The sequence below is a fragment of the Onychomys torridus genome, chromosome 16, assembly GCF_903995425.1.
Source record: "Onychomys torridus chromosome 16, mOncTor1.1, whole genome shotgun sequence".
Lineage (NCBI taxonomy): Eukaryota > Metazoa > Chordata > Mammalia > Rodentia > Cricetidae > Onychomys > Onychomys torridus.
Window position 1 is genome coordinate 39408591 of NC_050458.1, and position 19530 is coordinate 39428120.

A 19530-nucleotide genomic window follows, 5' to 3' on the forward strand; every position below is an offset into this window, starting at 1 on the left:
TGCCTTGGGGAGAGCTGTTAAAACTGACAAATTGCATGAAGCATATCATCACACAAACAAATGAAAAGAGTGAGCCCCAGTGGTTTTTAAAGACTGGCTTACTGGATTTTGGGAAATAGGACCAGATGCAAAGGGAAGACCAAGGCAGTCAGCCCCTACCGTGGAAGGATGGCATGTCCCTCACATCCTAGCCAGGCGGGTTGACGGTTAGGCATGGTTGTTCATGACATTACACAGAGACAGCCATCCATGGTCCACTCTGGTAGCCACAGCATTGGCTATGATGAGCGAGGGCTGGATGGTCATCTGTGGCCCAGCTCAGTGTCTCTCGGCTAGAGAAACATCAGAGCCACCACGAACCTCTGCTGTTCCACGTGTATGATGTAGGAAGGGATGGCTATGTTCTGGACCCATTGCAAGGAGCATATGGATCAAGAGGAGGTGCTCTGCTGGGTGTTGGTAGCACATACCTTTAATCCTAGTACAGGCAGGCAGATCTCTGAGTTTGAGGCCAGCCTAGTCTACAGAGTGAGTCCCAGGACAGCCAGGGCTACATAGAGACATCCTATATTGATATCTCTCCTCCCCTTCAAAAAAAGATGTGCCCCTTGTCATAACTGGGTGGCTGTGTTCAGGGGCCCCCTATTTGATAAGTGTCTGTGGGGCCAGGAGCCCTAGGGAGACAAAGAAAGCAGGAACAGCCTGTCTTTGGGTTCATTTGTGCTGGCTGCTATTCTGGCCATGAATGACATCTGGGATCATGACTATTAATTATAATTGTCCCTTTTAGAAAGATAGGTTGGAGATACTCCACCCCAACCCGCACCAACCGTGCAAGTGCCTTCAGGTACAGATGAAGTTATTAAGGTGGCCCAAAACTCAGTGGTTGATGTCCTTATAAGAAGTGGGCATTTAGACACAGGCAGAGGACAGTATTATGGGATGTTGAAGACTGAGATTATAGTCATGCAACCTCAAGCTAGAGACATATCCTGGGAACAGCTGAAGCCAGGAAATAAAGGGTAAGGCTGCAGACCCTCTAAATTTAGATTTCTGATCTCTGAATTGAATGATGATATCCTGCTAACTCAGCCCCTCCACCCCAGCTCTGTGTGTGTGTGTCCTGAGTGTTCTTATAGGTATGTGTGAGGCCTGGCAGTTAGCTGCCTATGAGGCCTTGGGCTCACCTCTGGGGGCTTGGCGTGGCTGATTCCTGGGCTTTCTGCTCCTGCTCAGGTTCTGTGGGTTGGTTCAGTTCCATGATATAGTGCATCTGGGCCAGGAGGGCCAGGAAGAGCTGGGGAAAGGTGTCCCGCACGGCTTTCTTGAATTCTCTTGCGAACTGTAGCTCGTGAATTGTGTTCATGGCCTGTTGGAGTTGGATGAGTTTGGAGCTAAGTGCTGGGATCCCAGGCTAGGGATGTTAGCTGAAATACACACTCAAACACACCTCTCCCCACTGTTCTGATGGCTCAAGACCAAGTCTAAGCGTCCAGGCAATGTCAATTGACCTGTGCTGGCTTCTGTCACCTGTACAGCCTCCATTAGAGCCTCTGGACCTGCTGCTCTAGTCTCCCTGGTGCTCCCTAGTGGTGCTCCCTGTCCTGTGCTCTTTAGCTGATGTTCTATGGCCAGGTGCATTCCAACCTGTGCTCCCCAACCCATGTTCCCTAACCAGTGTACCCTAACCTAAGCACTTCCTATATTCCCAGTACTGTGTCTGTAAGTGGTTGTCAGTCTAGGGAGGATTTGGGTGTGGGGAGGCAGCTATGCATCTGGGCTATCACTCAGGGGCCTTTGGGGCCAAGACTCGTCTAAGAAAGTGCTACATGGAGTTTGGCACAGCTGCTGCCTTGCAAGAGTCCAGCCAAAGGAGACTGGTATAGACATGGCCACCTTAGCAAGCAGGTGTCCTGTTCCAGGGTGTACAAATACAGCGTGGGCTAATGGAGAAAATTGGAGAGAGGATCCTACAGGAACAGTATTGCTGCCAACTCTACGGCTCGTCCAGAATCTATGATCCCAATACTGGGCATGGCTTTGAACTCCAAATGCTAGGCTTCTGATTGTACTTTGCTGGAGGCCCCTCCTCTCCAAGGCTGCCTTCTACAGTCCCTTTTGCAGTAAGTCAGACAGATCCTCTTGACTGACTTGCTGAGGGCTCAGAGTCCTGAGCCAGGTTACTGGGAACTGAGCCAAGGACTGTGGGATCAGTCTAGGTGCTGGACTGCCCTATGCCCTTCTCCTCCAGATAGGAGTGGCCTGGGTCTCAGCCCTCTTCCTGGAAGCCTAGCATACTGACCCATGTGCTCACACAGCTGCCTGCCAGAGATGAGGTCAGAGACTCACAGCCAATGAACGCAAATGAGGCTTCTCCACGGGATAGGAACTGCCGTCGTCTTTGCTGGCACTAGTTGGCAGAGGCCTCTTCTGCATCCATGCCATCAGCACAGTCAGAACCAAATGGCTGGCAGGCTCTTCAGCTCCTAGGGCCCTCCACAGGCGAAAGGAATGGCTGTGGATTGGGGGTGGTGGTGCTGTGAGTGCCATGCTGTGGCTCAAGTTTGCTTGACTTGGCTAGTAAGGCTCTATGTCTAGGGCCCCAGTGAAGGGCAGGGTGACCTTGTGTTTACTTTGCAGGGAGGTGGATGCTGAGGCCTGCAGAGAGAAGCTTGCTCAGCTCATGGTCCTGTTTGGTATCTGGGCACTGGCCCTGCAGCCATCTGAGGTCCCAGGCAAGGAGGGTAGGCAAGAGCTGTCCTGAGAGGGAACTGTGATGTCCCCTGAGTCTTACCCTAGTGTCCTTTGGGCTTCAGTGTTGGGTGGAAAGGGCTCTTTGGGGCAAAACCAGGAAGGACATAGTTGAGTGGCCTCATAAGCAGCAAGGCAAACCCGAGGGGGCCACCCTTAAGGCCCTGTGGAAATCACCCCGGTCCCAGCTGATACTTGCTAGGTGGGCACAGAAAATCCTAGGAGTCTTCTCCAGTGTGGCCACAGAATGGCTGCATCAGGAGGCGAGGCGAGGAGAGAGAAAGAGAGAGAGAGAGAGAGAGAGAGAGAGAGAGAGAGATCCCTGTGTCTGAGAGCCTGGAGGGTGAGGCTTTCCATCTGCTCCCTGGGGCTGCTGTCTTCCCACTGGGAGCACCTTGAAGGCAACATTCAGGGGAGCGAGACATGCAGCATTGAGAAAAGTCCTTGATGTCTTAGGGGTGACAGCCCAGTGGGGAGCACAGTGGGAAAAGGAAGGAGGAAATCCTAGGAGCCAATGGGAAAGCATTTGCAAGATGAAAGCCAGATGGCGGACAGCTAGCTAACCAAGGCGGGGCTGGACCCAGCTATGTGAAGTTGTTGATAAGAGCAGTTTCATCTCAGCTGCAGTGGGAGCAGCAGATCTAAGCAGGCTCGGGAGGGATGGGGGCAGAGAGTAAGAGAGATGGGAAACAGAGCCAGAATGCACCGATCCACAGACTTGAAAAGACACTTCTCAAAAAAAGAGAGATGCCTGGCTGAGGAAGAAGCACTCGGAAGATGCGGACACCAGCGGGAACCAGTGTCCCAGCACTTCACTCCCATTGTGACGGCATGGTCCAAGGAGCGAACGGCACAAGCCTTGATGAGGATGTGGAGAAACTGGAATCCACGGGCGGCTGGGGGAGTGTAAAGAGGTAGAACTGCCCTGGAAAGCTGTAGCAATTCCTGGGGGTGGAGTAGGTTAGATGTGACACTGCCATGCAGCCCTGTACTTTGACTAAATGCATGCACCCCCAAAATCAGATAACAGATCAAACATACACAGTTGTCTCATGGTGTCAGCGAAGGACTGGTTTCAGAGCCTCCCTTGGGTATGAAAATCTGTTGATGCTCTAGCTGGGCATGGTGGCCTATGTCTGTCATTCCAGAAATTGGGAGGCTGAAACAGGAGGATTGTAAGGGTGTGAGTATAGTCTGGGATACACAGTGAGTTCTAGACCAGTCTAGCCTATAGTGAGACCCTGTCTCAAAAATCCAATCCACACCAGCATAAACCCTGCACAAGTCCCTTGTGTACATGGTGAACTCTTTGCATATACCTCACACACATCCCTTTTCAGGTATCCTTTAATCTCCATCCCCATTATATGGACTACCTAATATGAGGCAGATTCCATGCAAGCAGCCATTAAGCTGCATCGCTTGGGGAGTAATGACGAGCCTGTGTAGGGTCAGCATAGGCATAGTGTTTCTGGAGAAATATTCTGACTCTATGGATGTGGGAGCTGCAGATGCAGAAGGTGGAATTCTTGATTGCCAGTGTTGACAGAAAACTGCTCATGCAGAAAAAAAAGGTGTAGATCACCTAGGTGTCCATCAGCAGACGAAATGATGAGCCAAATGTGGCGTGGACACACATTGCTATACACACACCCACTACAGAGTACGCACAGGGCAACACTGCCCAGCCATAAGAATGAAGTCATGACACATGTTTTGGGATAGAGGAACTTGGAAGGTGCAATACCCAGGGGAGAGTCTAGGCATTAACACAGGGCCATAGCAGTTCACAAGAGGACTTTGAAGGCCCTTTACTTGTCTGGAAAGAGTAAGGATAGCAAAGTCAATCCTGAACACATTGATGGGAAGAGCAAGGAGAGCAAAGTCAATCCTGAACACATTGATGGGAAGAGTAAGGAGAGCAAAGTCAATCCTGAACACATTGATGGGAAGAGTAAGGAGAGCAAAGTCAATCCTGAACACATTGATGGGAAGAGTAAGGAGAGCAAAGTCTGAACACATTGACAGTTACAGTACATGCAAATAGAACATGTACTCCAACCAAAGACAAAGACTGAGTATGACACACTTGATAAAATTCTATCTACAATAGACATGTCTGGGTGCTGGAGATGGCTCTATGTTTAAGAGCCCTTGCTCTTCCAGATGACCTAAGTTGGGTTCCCAGCACCCATATGGGGCCTCTCACAACCACCCATAACTCCAGCATCAGGTGATGGTGTGCCCTCTTCTGGACTCCACAGGCATCTGCATGTGCACATACTGACACACATACACACACACACACACACACACACACACACACACACACACACACGTTAAAAATAAAGTAAAATAAAGAAAAAGACAAGTTTGAAGCAAAAATGTGGAAATATTAGAAGTCAAAGCTGCAAAACCAAAAGAGGGAACTGGTGTGGCTAGGCTAGGGTTAGAGTAGTCTAAATATCGGGCAGTGCGAACTCACTGGTGCTGGGAACCAAACTGTGGTCCTCCGAAAGAGCAGCAAATGCTTGTAAGCACTGAGATGTCTCTCCAGCCCCTCACACAGTGCTTCTGACTTGAGTATAAGCAGCCATCAAAGGCAGAGGAGAAGAAAGGCATTCTGGGTACCTGGCTCTAAGTGTTTTGTGGAAATGCAAAGGGTCAGGAGTAGAGAAGACATTCTTGGAAAGTCAGAGGGAAGGCTGCTCTGTAGAGGACAATTGCTACTAAGCTGTTACAATGAGAACTCTGAGTGTTGGCCTGGGGATGGCGAAGCAGTGCCCTTTGAGGGCAGGAAGTGCTTGATTTGTAAGGAATGCTGAGCAGGGAGAGGAGTGAGCTGGCGATTGCCGGACCATATCTGCATCATATGCGATCATTCTAGATAGGCTGGAGAGGTCACCTTGAAGGCCAACGAGGGACCTTAGAAGACAGTGCATAGCTGGGTGTGGTGGCACACGCTTCTAATTACAGCACTCGGAAGGCAAAGGCAGGTGGATTTCTGGGTTTGAGGCCAGCCTGGTCTGCAAAGTGAGTTCCAGGACAGACAGGGCTACACAGAAAAACCCTGTCTTAAACAAACAAACAAACAAACAAACAAACAAACAAGATGACAGTGCATAAGGATAGTGTGAATTGGTACTTGCTCACAAAAGGATGTGGTAGGCTTGGGAAAAGATGTATGTATGGGAGTAGATATTCCTAACATGGCCAGCAAGAAGGGTCCGTGTCCAGCTTTCAGGAAAGATTCTCATATTGTATGTTATTAGAGGGACACATAGCAGAAAATCGAGCAGGCCCTTTGCACAGTCTCACTGCCAAATAGCAGGAAGAAATGGAAGATGGGAGGTGGCTCAGTGGTTAAGTGCTTGCCAGGCAAGTGTGAGGACCAGAATTTTGATCCCCAGAAACCACAGAGATGCCAGGTGGGTGTGGTGATCCATCAGTAAACCCTTCCTCCAAGGGCTAAGACAGAGGGTCTCCAGAGTAAGCTGGCTAATGAGATTAGCCATGTCAGTGAGCTCTTGGCTTGATTGAGAGATGCCGATCCAATGAATAAGGTTGAAGAGTGATTGAAGATGATTCCTGACATGAATCTCAGTCTTCCACATTTATGTCTGTCCACACACGTGTCCATGCAAACATGCACACACATACACAAAAGAAAAATGGAACGGGAAAACGTCAAGTCAAGCTCAACCACGGAAGTAACAATGAATAGTATAAGCTGCCCAGCACCCACCAAATTGGCCAAAACACGGATGATTGGCTAAAATGCAGGTGCTGAGCACCAGTGAAGATGTGGAGCAAGAGGGATGCTCAGAGAATAGCAGTCTGTCCCTGGAGTGGGACTTGGCATGAGCACCTTGGGAAATGCTTTACACCTCCTTGCGTGTCCATGGAGGTGGGACACAGCACAGCTTTCTCTTCTAGGGGTATTATCCCTAATAACACCCTCCCCGTACCCCACACATGACACATGTGGTAAATCCAGTTCTCCAGTATGTCAGGATACACACAAGCAAAGTTCACAAGATGCACTGTTCGTCAAGGTCTCTAGTGGGAAATAATGTTCACCTACAGTGAAGAGGACCCTTGGCAGTCACAACATTAGCACCACAGAACATTGAAGAGGAGAGAGCTGCAGTGAGACACCATAAAATTTAAACAGGAAGCCAGAGGGAAACAAAACCAGGCAAGAAGAAAGACATTGGAAGAATCTATATTATACGGTTTACGCTTTCAGCACACACTGCACCATTGGGATGGGTACATTTTTGAGACAGGGTCTTTCTTGTCTCCCTGACTGGTCTGGACTCTGCTATGCAGACTTGGCCATCTTTGAACTTGGAGGAGGAGGAGGAAACTCCTGACATTTTTATTCCCCCTGAGGCCAGGTGGCAATTTGTTTTTTTCCTTTAGAGACAGGGTCTGTACATAGACTCTCCTTAAAGTTATAATCCTCCTGTCTCAGCCTCTTGAGTGCTGGAATTCTAGGTGTTCAGCACCATATTTAGCTATGGCATGCAGTTTTTTTTTTTTTTTTAAGAAAGGTTGCCCATGATGGGGACTTAATAGGTGATTGATCCATAGAGTTATGTGCATAGTTTAGGGAAGAGAAATAGGAAGCAATAAGCAAACAGATCTCTGCCCTGTAGACAAAGAGAGGATCCTCCCATCTCAGCTTCAGCACTGTAGGTGGGAGGAGAGTTTTGTCCTGGGAATCTGAGCCATAAAGCCTATTTCGATGTCCAAATTCCCACCACTAGTGCAGCCCCTAAACTGTCTAGCAGGGACTTTATGTTTAAAACCATCACAAATGACCGTGCCCAGGTGACTGGTAGAAGCTGATGAAAATCCAGATAAATCGATCCAGGAGAGGCTCCATTGATGTGCAGCGCACTCAGGCTCTGTAAATGTTATCATGGGGACAGTGCTTGGGACTGAGGAAGGAACATATAAATTCCAGCAGTGAGATGGAACCGTGAAGTGCCAGGCCTCAGAAAAGGTGCTGCTTGCTGAGACCTGTGCTTTCCCAGATTCTCTGAAAGACAGCCCAGCCAGAGCTCAGCGGGAGCAGTGTGACTGTTGCCTCTTCACTGGGAGTAAAGAGAAAAAACACCAGCCCTAGTGGACAAGCTCCACCGCCCACTTCAAGGCTCTGTGACAGACAGAAGCAGATAAGAGAAACTTTGGGGAACTGGACACAGGGCAAATGAAAGCTCAGATTGGGTCAAAATCACCTTCAGGAAGATGAATCCCCTTGAAGTCTCAAAATACACCAGAGGAGAGAGAACTCCGGAGGTCGGAGCACCTCTCCTCCTCGGCACTGCTTACAATTGTCTGTCTGCATGCGTGATCACTGTGTATTTGTCTTACTGCCCATTCCTGGCTCTCAATTAGTGCCCAACCTCAGAGGACACAGGGAAGGAATTAAACAATTTGCTGTCTTCAAATGTATAGCTTTGGGAGAAAAAAGGGAGAGGGGAAGACAAGAGAGGAAGAGGATGAGGAAGTCAGATGGAAGAAGAAGAAAGAGGAGGAAGGGTTGAAGAGGAGGAGGAGGAGAGAGGGAAACATTCCTGTCAAAGAGAAAAGGAGCCCAAAGAACTAGAGGGCATAGGTGCCTACCACAAAGCCCAGCGTCTTCTGGATGGCCCAGCTTTTGCTGTACTGACAGATGATGGCACCATTGAACTTGAAATCCCCATGAAACACTCCAACAGCTCCAAAATGTGGTGGTTTGAATTAGAATGGCCCCCCATAGGCTCACATATGTAAATGCTTGGTCATCAGGGAGTGACACTACTTGAGAAGGATTAGGAGGTGTGTCCTTGTTGGAGGAAGTGTGTCACTGGAGGTGGGCTTTGAGGTTTCATGAGCTCAAGCTAGGCTCTCTCTCTCTCTCTCTCTCTCTCTCTCTCTCTCTCTCTCTCTCCTTCCCTCCCTCCCTCTCAACCTATGGATCAGGATGTAGCTCTCAGCTACTTCTCCAGTACCACACACTTGCCTGCCACCGTGCTCCCCACCATGATGATAATGAACTCTGAAACTGTAAGTAAGCCCCCAATGAAATGCTTTCCTTGATAAATTGCCTTGGTCATGATGTCTCTTCACAGTAATAAAACACTCACTAAGACCAACAGCTCTACAGTTCATTACAAAAACTAGAAGCTATGAGTAAACAAAGTGAAGATGGCCTTAGAGTGCTAGTACTACAGAGGGATCCTGGACTCACTCATTCACTCCTCACTCACTCACTCACCCACTCACTCCACAGTGAGAAGTACTTAGAGCCTCAGCCACCTTGAATATTCCCAAGGAAGGACAAATCTTCAATGTGACCTGAAAAGAACTGACTGAACTCAGGAAAGAAATGGAAAGAATCAAACAATGACCTGAGCTAGGTTGTCCAAGAACTCAAGGAGTGAGACAGAGGAGGAGGAAGAGTTCAAGGCCAGCCTGGCAAGACTTGTCTAACAAACAAACAAACAAACAACAAACAAACAAACTGGACTTTCAAGCCTGGGTGATGGCTCAGTGGTTTAAAGAGCTTGCTTTGCAAGAGTAAGGACCAGAGTTCAGATACCCAGAACCCACATAAATGCCCAGTGGGTGTGGCAGCCCACCTGTAATTCCAGCCCTTGGAAGGCAGAGACTAGCCATATCAGAGAACTTTGGTTTTAATTATGAAACTCTGCCTCAGTAGAAGGTGGGGGAGAGATTGAGGAAGACTCCGCGTCAGCTTCCGGCCTTCACATCCACATCCACATAAACATCATATGCACATGTATGTATTACACACGTTAAAAAAAACTCAGAAATGGGGAAAAAAAATTAAAAGGTGGCCAAGAGAGGTCCGACTCAGATGAACACTTACAAGGCCGAAGAGGGACATGGAGAAGACAGTGAGTTTAGGGAAAAGCCAGGAACATCAGCAGGTGTGACCATGAAGGTGGGAGACAAGTAGCATCGGACCAGAGACTATGACCTGGGCAGAGACCAACTTTAAATACAGTTAAGTAAACTTCCCAGAAATAAGAACAAAAGGCTTTCTGACATAATCAAATGTGCACCAGCTGCTTGGGAAAATTAGGCTGGTCTATCTCACCTAGTAAAAGACCTAGGTTTCAAAGAGAGAGAGAAAATATATCATCAAGGCAACATGACCAAGTAACTTACAAAGCAGTTGTCAAAATCTGGGCCATCGATATGCTCAGTAGGTAAAGGTGCTTGCTCAAAAGCCTGCTGTGTTCTAGCTCCAGGACTCAAACCAGTGAAGGAGAGAACTGATTCCAACAAGTTGTCCTCTGTTGGACAACTTTTCCGCACAAAATAAAATGCAACTTTAAAAGAAAAATGAGGTGAATCTGGTGAATATATTAGACTCCACACCGAGGTGATAGAATATGTACTTTTCTCTTGAGGACCCAGGCGACATTTCACAATAGCATCTTAAAGGAACCAGACAGTCCAGAGATGAGAGAACAGCATTTGCATTTGCACACAATGGAAGTACGAGTTGCTAATGGGAAATAGGACACCTCCCTGCTGAGGTGAGAATTCTCCCTGGAGAAGACTCTAGGCTTTGGAAGAGCTCTCTCACAGGTTTCCAGAGTTCCCAGAGCAGTGTGGAGCCAAGTTAGCACTCAGGGCAAAGACCTGGGTATGCCAGGTGGAACCCGATCTGAGAAGGAGGAACTGGATAAGGACAAGGGGAGGGTGAGTAGGGAGGCTGGTCCCACCAGGTAGAGGCTTGCTGGATCTTGGAGGGAGTAAGAAATCCAAGCAGAAGTTTGGGTGACGGGCAGAGGGGAATTCTAGTCTGGAAAGAGTCTGAGAAAGCATAGTCTATCTTTGAGCAGAAGCTGACCTATCAAGAAGTGAGGGGTGACCCATGCCAGGTGTGGCAGATGAATGGTGGGTGCTGTATACTGAGGATGTGGGATCCAGAAGTGGGATTTTAGGGAGGAGGGATGTGGACAGTTATGAGAACCCTGGTCTAGCCCCAGATTCAGGGGTCCTGTGGTATGGGAGAAAAGCCAGGCCCATTTGAGAGGGCTGAGGTGGCTGCAGGGGGCTACTGGAAAGAGCAGGAGGAGGAGAAACAAAGATCAGGACAAATCAGAGGGGTCCACACTAATGGATGGCAAGGCTTTGTAGTTAGCGGGGTGGGGTGGGGGGGGGGGTGGGGTGAAGTGGAGGGAGGGGTGTCCCAGCAGGAGCACTCGGGAATTAGCAACCACTTAGCATTGGAGGTAGAGGCTGGGGCAGGTGTTTCTGTGGACTGTCCACAGGAGGCAAGTCTAAATGAACAGAGGAGCTGACTTCCTCCCAACAACCAAGCACTCAGGATTCCTGTGGTCTGTGATGGACAGAAAGGAGGGCAGAAGCTATGACCCTGGCTTGGGGGTAGGATGGAGGGTAGGTAATGAGGTCAGTGAGGAGCATAAGGCTAGGTACCTGTCCAGGGGAGTGGAAAAGTCTAGGAAGGCAGCCACCAGCTCTGGGATGTGGTTCCGGGCCAGTAGGGTGATGACATGCAGGGCACTTTCCTTGGCTTGGGGCATTTGGATGGCACAGAGGTGGTGGTGGATGGCCTGGCCCATTTTACCAACCTGTTCAAAGACAGGGAGTAGTGGGAGGAGTCTGATGGAGAGAGCCCACCTACTCTGCACACCTGGCCTGAAGGGAGGGAGGGCCCAGTACAGCATTCTGAGGCGTTTGGAAAAGTTGGCATCAGCTTCTCTTGCTGGGGCATGCTTCTCACCCTATAGGGTTCATTACTCTCTCTCTCTGCACCTACTGGGCCATTCTGTCCACCTCTGTCTGTATGTTGTCACCTCATCAGACCACAAGCTCTAGAAGTTCTGTATGTTTTCCCTGTGTCACCTCATTCTTCTATGGTCCATAGCCATCCATCCACCCACCCATCCATCTATTCATCCATCCATCCATCCACCCATCCATCCATCTATCCATCCATCCATCCACCCACCCACCCACCCACCCATCCATCCATCCATCCATCCATACACCCACCCACCCACCCATCCATCCACTAATTGGGTTGTCTGCTGCCTGCAGTGGGATCCCAGTCTTCTCTATCCTGTTCCAAAGAAGGTTCCTAGATGCTGCCTGTGCCTAGTCCTCAATGCTGCCCCTCTCCTCCCTGGCCCTGGGTAGGACCCCAACCCCTCACAGTTGCCAGGTTGTCCCCATGCTCCTGGATGACAAGGGAAAGCAAATCGGCAGCCGCCTGCACCCAGGGAGTGCTGGTAGAGCCCAAGCCATCGATGGCTGTCCAGATGAGGTCAGTCAGCTCTGTCACTGCAAGATGACTCATGATCTCCTGTGAGAGTGGAGAGCCTGTCACCTTATCACTTCACACCCCACCATGCCTGTCCCCTTTTACATTTCTGTCAGGCTCCCCAAATCTCTGGGCACTCACTCCTCTAGGCTCTTTATGTGGGCCAAGTACACAATCTTTTCCACATCCCTCTGCCTCAGCCAATGCCTAGGGACAGGAAGCGGGGGTATGGTGCCCAGCACTGGGCAGGCACAGGGCTCTTTTCTCCAGCCAGCATTGGCTTGTTCTTGGGTTGTGGTGGCCCTGGAAACTTTGTTTCCTCCCATCCTCTTTCCATCTTGGCCCTAGGTTATCCACATGTTACTCTGAGTTCAGAGAAATGCTGCCTGTGGCCAGGCCCAAGTCCTTCTTATGAGGGCTTTATGAAAGAGAATTGAACTTCAGAGCAGTGATGGATCTTCCAGGCCACCAGGTCTGATCTCTAGGCCTAGAGAGGTGCCATGGAACAGGGTAGGAATATGTGGGGCCGGGCTGGTGTGGAACCCAAGACTACTGTCTCATGTAGGGCCCTCTGAGCCTCCAGCTGTGCTCAGCAATCCCATTCTCCAGAGTCAGTCTAATGGTGTGTCTCATGTTTGAATGTAGCTCACGAGCCACGCAGGGGCATGGAAAAGACACTTGAGGTAATAAATGCAAAGGTGGCATGTCTAAGTCTCTAAGTCTTCTTCCCTAGTGCCCTGGAGGGTAAATCTGGGCTAGATCACCACCTTCTGGAAAGAGTTGGACTATGTCTGTTCAATATAACAGCCCTGCCACTCACAATAGTTTAGATCTATGACAGACTTAAATCTATCAATAATTAGTTTAGTCAAACTAAAGCCTCAGCTCTTTGGCAGACTTAGATTCACTCCAGGAGCTCAGCAGCTACATGGGGCCAGTGGCTTCTTTGATCTGCACAGATGGAGACCACCCTCAACCTTACAGAAAGTTCAAGTTAGAATGGTGGTGAGATGCTCAGAGCCCAGAGTAGCACAGACACAGGAATGGAAAGACTCCTGTGATGTTGAGCTTTAATCAAGGCCATGAGTAAGTGTGAGATGGTGTGGTGGTGATCGTGGTGACGCTAAAGGTGGGGATAAGGGTGATGGTAACTATGACAGTTGTGGGGGCAGTGATGATGTGGTGATGATGGAGGTAATGATGATGATGGTGGTGATGATGATGGTGGTGATGGTGATGATGGTGGTGGTGATGGTGATGATGTTGATGCCAGTGGGGATAGAGATGATGGTGATGGTAGTAGTGATGATACCGGTGGTGGAAGTGATGGTGATGATGGGGGTGTTAGTGGTAATGATGGTAGTGGTGACGGTGGTGAATGGTGGTGGTAATGATGATGGTGATGGTGATGATGGTGGTGGTGATGATGATGGTGGTGGTGATGATGGTGGTGGTGATGATGATGGTGATGATGAAGATGGTGGTGATGATGATGGTGGTGATGATGGTGGTGATGATGATGGTGATGATGATGATGGTGGTGATGATGATGGTGGTGATGATGGTGGTGATGATGGTGGTGATGATGATGGTGATGATGATGGTGGTGGTGATGATGGTGGTGATGATGGTGGTGATGATAATGGTAATGATGATGGTGATGGTGATGATGGTGGTGGTGATGATGGTGGTGATGATGAAGATGGTGGTGATGATGATGGTGGTGATGATGATGGTGGTGATGATGATGATGGTGATGATGATGGTGATGGTGATGATGGTGGTGATGATGATGGTGGTGATGATGATGGTGGTGATGATGATGGTGATGATGATGGTGATGGTGATGATGGTGGTGGTGATGATGATGGTGGTGATGATGATGATGGTGATGATGCTGACAGTGGTGATGGTGATGAAGGGGATGATGGTGGGCGTGGTGACAGGTGGTGATGAACGGTGGTGAGGATAATGGTGGAAATGATGGTGATGATGGGGTGTTAGTGATAATAATGGTAGTGATGATAGTGAATGTTGGTGGTTATGGTGATGCTGGAGGCATCAGTGATGGTGGAGGTGTTAGTGACAGTGGGGATGGTAAGGGTGGTGATGATAGTGGATGGTAATAATAGTGATGGTGATGTCGGAGGTATTATCGATGACAGTGGTGGTAAAGGTAATGAAGAGGATGAGGATGATGAAAGTGTGTTGCATCCTAAGACCACATGAGGAGTCTGTACAAACTTGGGAGAGGAACTGAGGCCCAGAACATCTGCTTTCTTTTGGAATTTTCCAAGGCCTGCATCTCGAAATCAGCAGATCCTCTCATTTTGCTTCTCCTCTGTTCGTATCCAGTATATCTGTGTTTTCTCCCAACCCCCATCCCCCACCCCCATGGACAGAGAGCAGGCTGTCTCTCTCCAGGCCCTGGACTCTATGCTTCCTAGAGGCTCACCTTCCCTCTGGAACTTTCTGGGCTGGCAGCCAGTGGAAATCGTCCCTCCTTACCTTACCCCAGCCCAGTTTCTCTGGTGCAAACTACAGCTAAATGAGATTGTCTTCCTTTTAGGCAGGCCCACTGAGGGGCTGGCCCCAGGGACTGAGAGTTTCTGTATTAAACTTCTAAGGAGCCGCAAAACTTGGACAGCTCACTGTAGCTGCGGTGTTCTGGAGTCCATGGGATCAGACCAAAATCTTGCTGGGGCACTCACTAGCCATGTGATCCACTTTCCTGTCATGTTTGGGCAGGACGTCATGGGTGCTTACTGAAGGCCAGTTTATCTACCAGGCCCCACATGGACCCTGTTGAGAAGTGGAAGGCTAGGTCTCACAAGGACTGGCAAGTATGGCCAATCGCAGAGGTCATTCTTAGCCAAAGTCCAACCTGTCCTGAGCAAGCAAGAGTTCACACCTTGCAGACTTCCTGAACTCACAGCTCTGACGCTGCTTTAGGGTAGGCTATCCAGCTAATGCCGGTACCTAGCTCACAGCCTCAGGTGGTGGATTTTGAGGATAACACAATTCAAATTGTGGTGTGAAAGGGGCGAAGAGCTGTAAATGGGAAAACAGTCTAGAGACGGTTGGAAAAACTTGAGAAAGGGATTTGAGAAATCTGTGAAGGCTCCTGTCCAAGGTACACGTACATAGTCTACTGTGTCCTGGTGTCCCTCCAACCTGCGTGTTTCCCCTTCAGTGGCTTAGAAAAGAATGCCTTTGTTGCCACCCACAGATGTGGTAGTCTGCTCTGGCTATGCATCCACCCAGCCAGAAACTCTCTAAAGGCTTTGACCTTGGTAGCTTGGTTGCTGCTCATGAAGAAGATGCTGTCATTTTTGGATGCCATATCCTGGGGGATCAGAAGAGTGCCCCTTTGGTCTCCACTGCTCCAGAGGGCAGCTCCAGCTGCATCAGGCGGAGGGAGTTCCTGAGGGGTCTTCCTCTCCATCTCTGGAACTTCTGCTGGTCAGGGCAGGCAGGGGTGAGCGCAGGGTAGAGTGGGCTGGGGTTAATGTGGGACAGGGCAGGCGTCAGGCTGAGCCCATTAGTCACTGGCATCAGGCCTGTGTTTATTTGGGTTTGGGGGTTGTGTTATTAGGAAGCTATGGCTGAAGTCAAGATTGAGCTGAGGGTGGAATTGGGGAAAGGTGAAGTTCAGGAGTGCTGGGACGAGTCCACCCAGGCTGAGGTAGGGAGGGGCCAGGTGTGCCGTTGTGCCGAGAGCACTCACCTTTCTGCTGCATCAGAAGCTGATAGAGATGGCCCATAGCTTCTAGACTCAAGCACTGGATGGTCCTGTCCGAGTCCTGGCACAGGATCCCCAGCATGGCCACCAGCTGTCCCATCCTCCTGAAATTCTCCTTGGTCTATGTAGAGAGCATGGTATTGATGGTGGGCCCACCTACAGCATCCCACTGGCTACTCGTGCACCCCAGAATGGCCTCCACCAGAGGATCCCTTGAATTATGTGGCAGAGTTGGGGTTAGGCAAAATATAGGGTCTTGACTCCAAAACTTGGTTATCAAGAGAAAAGAATGGGGTAATGTAATAAAAAAATAAAACAAAAAAACCAAAAACAAAATCTCAAAAACAAAATCTCAAAAACAGATGACAACACCAAAAACTGCAGAAAACTGGATGAACAGAGTGTCAAGGTCTTAGGACAGGATCCAACTGTGACCTCGTAGTACACTATCTGGCTTCTGCCCCAGCCCCTCTCTTGGTTTTTCAAGATGGGGTTTCACAGTGTATCCCGGGCAGTCCTGGAACTGGCTCTGTAGAGCAAGCTGGCCTCAAACTCACAGAGATCCACCTTTAATCCCGAGTGCTGGGATTAAAGCTATGCGGCACCACGCCTGGCTAGCTGGCTTCTCTTACCCTGAGCTCAATTCTGGAACCAATAAAACCATTTACAAAATAGGTAGCCACTCTGTAGACCATAGTTACGTTTTTTAAAAAAGATTTATCTTTCTTTTATCTTTTATGTGTATGAGTGTTTTGCCTGCATGTATATCTGTGTGCCGTGTGTGTGTGTGTGTGTGTGTGTGTGTGTGTGTGTGTGTGTGTGTATGTGTGTATGTGTGTGTGTGCCTGCTGCTTGCAGAGGCCAGAAGAGGGTGTCAGATGCCATGGAGGATTGTAAGCCACCATGTGGATGCTGGAAATTCTACAAGAGCAGCCAGTGCTTTTGACCGCTCAGCCACTTCTCCAGACGCCATATCGGATCACATTAAAACGTGATTTGTCTTCACTGTGGAGTCTTTTTTTTTTTTTTTTTTTTGCTCAATCGCCAAAAAATGAAATTTTAAAAAATTTATTTACTCCATTAAAAATAAAAGAGTAAAGAGGGGAATATTATTTAGACTCCCTTGTCACGGAGTTCAGTCAGACAGCAGGATGTTCAGGGTCACCCTGGACTGGAGGCAGGGGCGTAGGTGTGCTCCTAAATGGGAGGCTCCACCCTTGGAGGCATATTAGTAGGGAGCTGGGGAGGTGAGGAGCTGGGGTGATGGAGCTTACTTCGAGGCAGCGTTTACAGTTCAGGAATTTGAAGAGTATCATGCATCTGTGCACAGCCCGTTGTCTCTCATGAGCCTTCTCTGATGCCAGCCAGACATACAGGTGCTGTACATGCAGGGTGGGTGTAGTCAAGTGCTGAGTCAGACCCTCAGAAACAGCCGTCCATGCCCACCCCTCAGTAAGGCTCCTTGGTCTTTACTACTTCCAGGTCCAGCTTTTCTTGTTCCCCTGTCAGCCCCTGTCTCTAGAGCCACCCTTCACAACTGGCCACTTCTCATGCAGCAGAAACAGTCTCTCCCCCACAAGCTCTCAACCTGCTGCGTGCCGGATGGATGCCCCGTTCTAGAACTTTCTGCCATGCATGCAAGCAGAGGGTGGGCACTGATTTCAGATCATTGTACAGCTGAGGGGTTGTGAGGTCAGCTGCTCTAGACACAGGGTATTTGGAGATAGAGTGACCCAGGAATGGGTGGGGGAACCATTGTAACTCCCACTGGTAGAAGCCATTACCACTTGGGCACAGTCCTAGATTGGCATGCTTTCTTGTTGCTTGGGGGTTCCCTTGCCTGTGTTCTCCTTCCTGACTTCCACGTGTGCATCACGGGCCTTGGTGCTCCTGCTTCTGTTCTTGGCTCTTTGATGAGGCCCGGCCCTTGCTTGGCTGAGCCTCACCATAGCCCCTCACCCTCCAGGCTCCAGTGGGCAGAGTTACCTCTACTCTGACCTACTGATCGGGCTCCTGCCTCTTCTTGGCTCCAGCCTCATCTTATGCCTCCTTCTCTTCTCAGGAATGGCTAAGGTTTCCATTCAGGGCTCCTTAGGAACTCCCATTGGCCCTGACCTCTGGCCTGGATGGAGCTGGCCTCTTCACTGGGCCTAGGCCCTGCTACTAGGCCCTCACTATCTGCCAAGTGGTCTCCCTCCCATGGATACCTAGTGGGCAGATGAGGGGGTTTGTGGGATCCATGCCCTCGGGGGACACTGTGCCACAGGCACAGGTGATAGGGGAATCCACTTCTCCAACAGATCCCTTTCTGGTCAGGCTGATTGATGTTTCCCTGTTTGCTCCAGATGTTCCAAACCTCTAGGCATGGGAAACCTATTGGCCAGGTCTTGCTTCCTGTGGAGTGCCCTCTTGGGGACTCTCAGATCAGAGCTGTGTACCCCGGCCTGCCCGGTCCCCAGCTGCCTGCAGCCCTCACCGACAACAGGAAGTACAGCTCATTGGCTGTGGGGTTCTGCATCATGAAACACTGTAGCATGTGGTCCATCGCCTCCATGGTCTGGCTGTATAATCCCTGCGGAAGGGAGGAGGTCAGCCAGGTCCTGTAAGGATGAGGTCCAAGACTGCTGCAGTATCCAGTGGCACCCACTTTCTGCATATCCCCAGGCCAGATTCCCACAACTGACAGAGCTCATTGCCATATTTGCAAGGGCGCTTGCCACACAGGCATGAAGACTGGCCAGAAAGGTCTTGGGAATCCACCCAATTGAGTTTACCAAAGGGAAAATTTAGTCCCAGCAGGCTTGGCTCCATGGACATATAGACATGTGACCAGGCCTGACTTGGCCCAGGACTCCAGGAAGTAACGCTGGAGGTAATAGGCTGTATTTTCATCCTGAAAATCTCAGTACATTTTAATTTCATTCTTTACTTATGTATGTGTGTGTGTATGTGCATACATGTGTGCACGCTGCAGCACATGTGTGGAGATCAGAGGACAACTTTCAGAAGTTTGTTCTCTCTTACTATGGATTCTGGGATCCAACTCAGGTCATTGAGTGGCAAGTGCTTTTGCACACTAGCATCTCATTGGTCCTCTTATTAAAAGGTTTTTTTTTTTTTTTTTTTTTTTTTTTTTTTTTTTTTTTTTTTTAAAGGGTCTGGGTATATACCTCTTCCTGGCCCTGCAAACTATATAGCTGATACGATTTCTGGGGCTCATAGACGGACCCTCAACAATGTTTGCTGCTGGCATGTTTAGGTAGGTGTGCATGCGTGCGTGCGCACGTGTGTGTGTGTGTGTGTGTGTGTGTGTGTGTGTGACAGAAATGCCCAACCAGACTCTTATGAGCTCATCAGGAGCTCAGGCCATTTGCTATTTGGTGACCTGGATGACTTCATTTCTTAGGCCAATGTTCCTCCACAGGGGTGACAGGCAGCCAGTCCCATGTGGCAGGGCAGGAGACAGATGGAGTGGGAACAGACAGGAGCAGGATCAATGCTACTGGCTCCCAGCGCTGACACTCAGTCCTTGGTTGCATTTCCTGCAGAGTCAAGGAGTCTTCTAGTCACCGGGTGCTTTGTAAGATGTCAAGGCAGATACTCCTCCTCCCGTTACCCACCTGTCCCACAATGCTTGTCTGTCCAGATGTAGCCTGGACCCAGCTTCACAGATGTCTAATACGAGGAGGGGCCCTGGGGTCGGGTTCAGATATTGGCATTCCCA

At 49.5% G+C, this 19530-nt stretch overlaps 1 protein-coding gene across 1 annotated transcript in view; it reads right to left on the bottom strand.

Annotated features, from left to right (window-relative positions):
• The window catches only part of LOC118596697 (maestro heat-like repeat family member 5), a 69335-nt gene that overhangs the window by 9853 nt on the left and 39952 nt on the right, over window positions 1-19530 (bottom strand). Inside the window, exons 16-24 of the mRNA XM_036207574.1 lie at window positions 19205-19348; window positions 18283-18378; window positions 17081-17185; window positions 15792-15927; window positions 15354-15523; window positions 11957-12106; window positions 11218-11372; window positions 2350-2515; window positions 1188-1369 (exon numbers count right to left, since the gene is read on the bottom strand). Coding sequence (XP_036063467.1) covers window positions 1188-1369; window positions 2350-2515; window positions 11218-11372; window positions 11957-12106; window positions 15354-15523; window positions 15792-15927; window positions 17081-17185; window positions 18283-18378; window positions 19205-19348 — 1304 coding nt within the window. The remainder of the gene's footprint in view (window positions 1-1187; window positions 1370-2349; window positions 2516-11217; window positions 11373-11956; window positions 12107-15353; window positions 15524-15791; window positions 15928-17080; window positions 17186-18282; window positions 18379-19204; window positions 19349-19530) is intronic.